At 36.7% G+C, this 8542-nt stretch overlaps 1 protein-coding gene across 1 annotated transcript; it reads right to left on the bottom strand.

The window, feature by feature from the left end:
- Positions 1-1423: 1423 nt before the first annotated feature.
- Positions 1424-3466, bottom strand: LOC122592578 (polyphenol oxidase I, chloroplastic-like). Its single transcript, XM_043764840.1, has one exon. It carries the CDS (start codon positions 3432-3434, stop codon positions 1605-1607), a length of 1830 nt encoding a protein of 609 aa, XP_043620775.1. The 5' UTR covers positions 3435-3466; the 3' UTR covers positions 1424-1604.
- Positions 3467-8542: the final 5076 nt, after the last annotated feature.

Here is an 8542-nt window from a genome sequence, read left to right as displayed (position 1 = left end):
AAATAGATAATTAATATTAATGGAATGCTATAGTATTCGTTTTATAGTCAAATTTAGGAGATGATTAGTTAATAGCTCATTATCTCAATGAGATTTTATATATTACGTGCAACGAAACATATTTTTTTTCTTTACTCTTTTTTAATGTTTAATGAATGATGATAATTTGCTTTTTAAAATAGGTATAAAAACACTATTAATTACTTTGACATTAACTCATGTAATAGATGTTTTTGGTCATATTCAAACGATTATATTCCACCAACACACAAAAAATAGGCAACTAAAGATGAGTCATTCGTATTAAATATTTGAGGTGTATTATACATTCATACACATAGGGGTATACTTTCATTTACGATATACTACTATTATGTTTGATTTTAACATCACTTTCATATGGTTGATAACGGTTGCATAGAGAATCATATCCCTGCATATTGTTCTGATCATGTAGTTCAAGAAAACTAAATCATATAAAGGTTTCAATCTTATTAAAGGTGAGATATAAATAGTCATACTCTTACTTAAGGATAAAAATATCTTTCTCACAAAAATTTCTGACAATATATGAAATAAGGGATAGATATATACCATATACAAAATTCCTTATACGAAGTTTCTTTTATTTTAGATATATAAAATGATATAAATATAAAGAATCCGTGTATCATGTACGGACATAGTTGTCAAACTCGTACGAGCCGAGTCAAAACAAAGTAAAAACGAGGAGACTAGGTGTATGATTCGTCTTTGCTTCAGACTCGTAACATGACTCGTGTTTTGTTGTGCGAGTCGGTCCGAATCGTGTCCCGAGTCACGAGTCACAAATATTTAATTTTTCTTCAAAAACTTTTTAATTTTTATAAAACATAATTCTTTTATATGTTATATCAATTTTGATAGTGTTTTATATTTTTAGCTTAATATATCAAAAAATACTACGTATATTTTTACGATAACTTATATATAATTATAAAGTTATATATTATCAAAAATATCTCGATTCTTACGATTCGAGTCACGAGTCAAAATAATAGATCTCAAGTCGAGTCGATAACTATGTGTACGGGTATTAAGACTAGTATACATATGTATATATTGATACTTTTATTTGGAGCCTGAACCAACAACCTTGTGGTCCAAAGGATGCAAAGCTAAGCGATCATGACCTGTTTATTACTCTTCGAGCTACTCATATTATAGTGCAAACCTCCTCTTTTATGCAATGCCTAAAGTACGTACATGTGAAATTTACAAGAATAAAAGGGTTTCTATAAATTACATGTGAACTTTCCAAGAATAAAAAGTTTCTATAAATTATGCAAACGTACTATGATTTGCCTTATAAATGTAAGGCAACCTTACTAGCTGTATCTTGATTGTCAGGTAACTAATTAGATAAAATGTTACTGAAACAAGATTAGAAAAGAAAACCAATTTTATTACATTAACCCAACATTAACGAAAACCTTGCAACACAATACAACATACAGGGTACATTATTATCCCTTATACACAACACGTACAATTCATTACTTGATTTCCTGAATCATCTGGATCTTGATTTGCAGAGTGGGAACAACCGACTCGATCTTGATTTCCTAAACGGGAACCAACTCGATCTTGATTTCCTGAATAGTGAGATTTTCAGTCCCGATTATTGGCACCAATGTAACCACAGCATACTCGTCCCCTTCGGTGTTTGTGTCTTCCAACAGCTCGTCCAGCCCGAACCTCACTGCACTAGACATCAACATATTACTTTCGTTCCCGCCATGTGGAAGCTCTGCAAAGCCACCCGCGTATTCAGGGTCGCTAGGTGTGGGAAATTTGCCTTCATCAGTGTTAACCTTGTCATTCACGAACACATCAAATTTCACAAACTTATCACCCCTGTATTTTATCCCATTGATCAACAAATTCTCGTTGGATTTCGCCTTGTCCTCGTTAGTCCTGTTCACACCTGGCCTCTTAACAAGAACCTTGAGGATCTTGTCTAGTTTAAAGGGGAACTTCACCTCGTCCAACGATTTCACATCTCCTAATGCGATCAAAGCAACTTGTGACATTTTGTCACGTCTAGGGGGTCGACTATTGATCCACGGGAGCTCAAACTTTGGATAATCAAACTTCAGCTTCTTTATATCAACCGAGTCTTTGTTAAAAACTCGCACAAGGTCTTGATTCTCATCATAAAACACGTACGAAGAATTTAACCAATCGCACTCGGTTGGTTCTACGTGCCCTGGAAGGCGTAAATCCTTCCATAGCTTCCACATACGGTCGACATTAGCATGATGCACATAAAATAAAGGGTCATAACCCGCGGAATAGAAGTTGCCCATGTCCTCTCCATTAGGTAAGTTCGAGTTACCTACCCATCGATGTACGGCAGTGTGAGAACTGGCTTCCACGGATCCAACCGAGGGGTCACCATTTCTAACAGGGTCATCCCCAGCTACATACATGCCTCCAAAGAAACTGATGGTATCACCCCCATTCCTCACCAAATCACGGTACACTGTGAAAAGATTGCGCTTTATCAGATCAATAGTATCGGAATCCTTGTCATCCCCATTGAATTGTAGGTTCACCAACTGTGGAGGTTGATGTTTCGGGTCACGGTATTCGTCATATAGGGGATTGCATTTATCCCCTAGATATTTGGGATTGCATTTTTCATATAGAAACATTTCAGGAATCTGCATTCCAGCTGGATTGTCCCAGTTCCAGTAAGGTAACGCGAAAGTGGGATCACAAATTAGTTTACCCAGGATTCTTTCGTAAAAGTACAAGTACCAACGATGGAAAGGAAAGAAGAGCCACGAGTTATGAATCTGAAGCTCGGTATCAGGATAGCCGCTAAGCGCTTGAGTGTAACCTCCATTACAATAAGCACAATGAATTGAAGCTTGTTGTTTGAAGCTATGTGGGTGGTCGTCTGGGAGGGCCCGCATAGCTGCAACGGCTTTTTTGTACTTGTCGACTTGCTCTTTAGTGCCTTTATGTGCCGGCCATCTTATTCTCACCGGTTCTTGATCATTTGGAAACACAAAACGTTTAACTTTCTTATTAAGGTTAGGAGGACAACATTCTAGTGGCCTCAAAGTCTTTTTAGCATTATTCCCGACACTCGCGTCCTTGCAAGACAAGTCCGGAGGAGGAGCTACAATTGGATCAGCTAATGCCGATGACAAGGAAGATAAGTTCCCGGCGGTGCAGAGACCGCCGAGACCCACAAGGAGGTCCCTTCGGTCTACATTTGGCATGATAAGTTTTTGGGTTTCGGGGAGTATGATTTGGTTATCATCATTTGTCGGTGTTACGTTACATGAGACTCGTAACCCTCGGGTTTTGATGGTTCGAGCCTTGAAAGTGTTTGGCTTGGAATTAGTAGTAGTAAATGAAGAGGTGAGTAGTAAACAAGACATGATGATCGATGTATCAAAGAAAGTTAGGTCGGTGTGACCTCTACGTATATTTTTGCTTCCCTATATATAAGGGGTTTAATTGATCTTTCTTAATTAGGAACATGCATGTGCACTACAATTACAAATAAGAATATAGTACAAAGAAGGTAGGGAAACGTGTTTCACATAGAATTATGGTTTTAGTATTTGAAAGCTTACGATGGTATTTGGTCGATTACCACTAATTTTTTGAAGCGGAAATTTTTTAAAGGTGTTTTGTCAAACAAGATTTTGAATTTTTTTTTTTTTAAAGTGGGTAAACCGATACTCCCAGTACTAGTTTCGTTTTTTTGGCCCGAACCTGGTATTCCCAAAACCGGGTTCAAAAAAGGAACTTTGAAACCGGTAGTAGCAAGCCCGGGTTCAGAGTGTGCAGGTGTGGTTCAGACGATGTGATAAGGGCAGGTACAAAAGTTGACCAGCTACAGTGGTACATTGAATGTATTTCGAAACCGATATTGCCAAAACCGGTTTCGAATTGAGTGTGTATATATATAATTCGGTTTTCCTTTATGCATTTGTAACAAACATTATCAGTATAAATTTTTTAAAACAAAAGTTATGGCTTTTTCATCGTCATCTGACCCATCATCACCTCCTACAGTAACATATCATGCATTGAAAGCGTAATGTAAAGATAATATTGATGATGGGTATGAACTTTACCACAAAATTAATGATTGTAAGCTTCTTATGGAACAAAGGAAGCTCGAACATAAGAAGAAAATAAAAGAAATAAGGAAAATTAGCAGCAGAATCATTATATGTGAAGAAATGCATAACGAATATATTGAGTCTACATTACCAAACATCGATAATAACTTCGGAACTTAAGAAACTGTTAAAGTTGATTGATAAAAAAATCGACTATGCGACATATTATAAATTGGTAGTTGAAGACGGTTTTCGTTAGAAAATTTATGTACTCCCTCTATCCCATTACAAGTATCCTACTTTGAATATTCAAAGTCTTTATTTCTAAACTTTGACCTTAAATATATATTTTTTTTTGTGTTATATAAAAACTGATAAAATTTATACCATTACAAAACACTTCCAAAACACAATCGATTCATATAACTTTCAACAAGTATTACCTCACACAAATAAAATTATTTAAGGTGAAAGTTGTAAGTGTTAGACTTTAAAAATTATAAACATGACACTTCTAGTGGGACGGAGGGAGTAGTATTTTGAATATGTACTATTTTTATCTAAGTTTTATATTGTTATTTTGAATATGTATTATTTTGATGTAAGTTTTATATGTATTATTTTGATTACAAAAAAACATAATATTTATTAGGGGTGAGCAAAACCAAACCGAAAAACCAAAAACCGAAAAACATCGACAAAACCGAACCGAAAAAACCAAAAACCGATTGAAATCCATTGGTTTGGTTTTCGTTTTCTAAAAACCGAACAAATCGGTTTCGGTTTCATATGCCAAAAAACCAATCAAAAACCGAACCGAACCGAACTAAATTTATTTAAATTATTTTATATTTATATCATATTACATTTATATTTATTACATATAATTTATAAATATGTTAATATATCTAGGTCTTTTTATCTTTTTAATGTACAAATCTATACAAATTGTATATTTTTGATAAAAAAGTGCAGTAAAAGTAATTCGTTTTATAAAAGTTATACAATTGAAAGCTTCCCTGTATTTGAGTTTTTATATCATATTTCTTTTCTTAACAATTGAAAGCTAAATTTGTAACATAATATATAAGAAACTTTTTTAAAAAAAGTTATTAAAAAAACCGAAACCGATCCAAACCGAACCGGAAAACCGAAAAATCGAACCGAGCAAAAACCGAATCCAATGCTTTTGGTTTTCTAAAACCGAATGAATCGGTTCGGGTTTCGGTTTTAAGCAAAAATCGACCCAAACCGACCCACACTCACCCTTAATATTTATCTTATTCATGACAAACAGATACTTATTAGTAAAAACATTTAAAAAAAACACATAATAGAATCTATCTAGCAACCCCCCACCCCATTCCATATCCTGGTGGGGCACGACGAACTCTGCGACTTCTATGTGGCAGCACATGTTGTTGTTGTTGTTCTTCTTCTTCTTCTTTTTCTTCTTCTTCTTCATTTCCTAGATTTGTAACTGAGTGTTAAGAACAACTTGGAAAAGGAAATAAGTTTTTGCATTGGAAAAGGAGAGAAGTTTCGTGCCGATTGACCACTCTATGAGTAATCAAGTGCAAAAATAGTTGGAGAGACAATGAACAGATGAAGTGGTGGATTCGGGGTAAAATAGCCCGGGTTTTGGGAGGTACCGGTAAATAATTGTTTGGTACCCGAAAACATTTGTTGGGTGCTTGAACTTGAGGCACCAGCCTGTGAATTACCCGGTTGGTAAGCTTGAAAACCCGAATTTGGTGACGGCCTAAACACAGGTTGGGTATTAAAACTGGGAGGACCAGCACCTGAATTGGAAGGACCAACACCTCATGAAGTCCCACCTTGATTATGTTGGGAGGGAGGCATTTGAAATTCCCGTGACTCAGGAAACTGAAAATTTTGTAACGTATAATTCATACGTTGTTTCTGATGACTGAAAGAAAATACCGCCTCCAGTATTGTTCTAAACTCCCCAAACATTTGGCTGACCACCGAATGTGATTCTTGATACAAACGAGATCGCTCATCAACCTACAATAAACCCTCTTGTTGCGCATTCAAATATAAGTAACAATTTTAATATTTATTAGTAGCAGTTTTCTTTTTAAAAAATATACTTACAAACAATGGTTGATTAGACCCCCAGGCAGGGTATTCACTAGGAGGCTAGGCCTGGCCGGATTTACCGACTATTAAGACGGTATGCTCATGATACCACTGCATATATCCGTCCACAGTGGTGGTCCCTCACTCTCCTTGGTGGAGACTCTGGTGTTGGTTTTCCCACTGGTTGATATAGTTGGCACGTTTTACACCCCAATAGACCACAACAGGTCTCCCCTTTCGCATTTTTTAAGGTTACTAAACTCGTTTGGTTCCAACAAACCATAATTAGATGGAATGGTTTGTATGATGCCAAACTGTCTAGCAACTCTATGTGCTAGTTGTACCTCCAACTCATCCCAATGGATCAATGGACCCATATATCTCCATATGCGTCGACTAGACCTACATCTCAGGGGGAGTAGGTGGATGAACTCTTCACACGAAGTCCATTTGAACTATATTATAAAAGTTTTAAATTATTATAACTAACAAAGTATATAAAATATTAAACACATGAAAAAATATTATTTAAATACCTGTCATTCGTGAGCGTGTTGAAAAAAGCCCGGTATACAGTAAGCGTGCGTGCTGGTGTCTCAACATTTGAGAAGTCTCTCATGCCATCTATTTGCTAAGCAGGACCGATAAGCATACGGTCTGTCCTCTTTACGTATCGTGACGCGTGGGGAAATCTGTGGCATTCTTTCCCATGCCCAATATTGGAGCAACAACAAGGCCCACCAATACCCTTTCTTGCAGGCATATTCCCCTTAGACAGGTTTCTATACATACACGCAAGAGCTGCTCTTTCGAACTTCTTTGCTCAGGTCTCCTAGGTTCCTCACCAAATTCAAACTAACATCATAGGTGTTAGGGTGAAGAAAAATCTCTGAAACAATAATAGCTAGAATAACCCTTCTAGCCATGTATAGGTGATGGTCCTAGAATGCACTGCTTGTGTTTTAATTAACTAACTTGTAAAGTAAATACGAAATAACAAGAATAGAGATGAGAAGTAAAGAACTTTGTTTAGTTATATGTATATCAAACTAAACGATGAAAACATGGATGGTTGTTTTACAACAACAATAAACAATAAACAGAAAATATATGTTAAGTTTTTGAACACACAAAAACTTAACAAATTTACTTAGAGAGAATAAAGTAAAACAGTGGAACACACCAACTCATTTGGTGGCTAGGTCAAGTGATTCCTTTTATAGGCAGATAAGGAATCACATGACTACTCTAGTAGATGTTGACACATGAAGGTTGTCAACTATCTATTGGTGGATCATTCAGATCTGCAGAAGCCTCTTTCCTTCATCTTGTTTGTTTCCAAAAACGGTATGAAAGAGAAACTTCACTGCAACGAAGTAGTACAAGGTCACATGTCTTCATCTTGATCTTTCAACACGTGTCCTTGGGACCATTCTTCTAATCTTCAAATTCCCGCTCATATTTGACTAACAAATACTGGACGGTGAGTCATTGAACATATCCTTTAGACTTTGAAGATCGAATATGCTTGCAGATAAGTGAGCTCGCTGACAGCTCGCTGAATGAGCCACTCGCTGAGTTCCCTCAGCGAATCCCTGATCCAACAATCTCCCCCTATTCGCTGAGGAGACTTAGCTGAATAGAGGGCTTGCACTAACAAACATTTGACAAGGGATTTTTGATACAATGCTGATTTTATATATGAGAAACAAGTTACAAGTACAGCAAAGTAAACAAGTTACAAGTATAAAACTACTCCCACACAGATTCTTGTTTTGCTTCTATGAACGCCTTGTCTTTTTGTCTCTCGGACTTCATCAGCTCTTCATCAATCAGCTGAATGAATCTTGGATTGTTTGAAGTCCTTGAGCAGTATTTCCTTAATTTTACAAGAAATCTAGAGGGAGCAGCAGAGAGTTCACTGGTCCTAAAAAAGAGCTCATGACCATGAACATTTGTGAAGCAAAATCCTCCCAAGTCTTCACTGTACAACCCTTCCACGAAAAGTAGTCTTGAAGGCATGCGAAGGTTGAGTGAAGATTCCTCCCCAATGTCAGATTTTGACAAAGTTCTAAGAATGGTGGGGAGTGAGGATGTAACCTGCCCAGAAGCTGTCCTCTTGACACCGCTTCTGGGTTGCTGAGAGGAAGGAGAGTATGGATGTCTGGCAGCACTGAGCAAAGAGTCTTCAACTTTGTATTTCTTTTCCATCCTCCTTGTCTGCTTGATTTGATCACCAGCCATCTTTATGAGTGGATCAAAGACCGGTGTTTTGTTGTCTTTGATGAGCTTATAGATCTCGATCCACTCAG

Source organism: Erigeron canadensis, chromosome 3, assembly GCF_010389155.1.
Source record: "Erigeron canadensis isolate Cc75 chromosome 3, C_canadensis_v1, whole genome shotgun sequence".
NCBI lineage: Eukaryota > Viridiplantae > Streptophyta > Magnoliopsida > Asterales > Asteraceae > Erigeron > Erigeron canadensis.
Note: the sequence above shows the minus strand (reverse complement) of the source record. Positions and strands in the feature narration are given on the sequence as shown.

Coding starts and splice junctions, on each gene's coding strand:
- LOC122592578 (XM_043764840.1), bottom strand. CDS start 3,434: ATGTCTTGTTTACTACTCACCTCTTCATTTACTACTACTAATTCCAAG.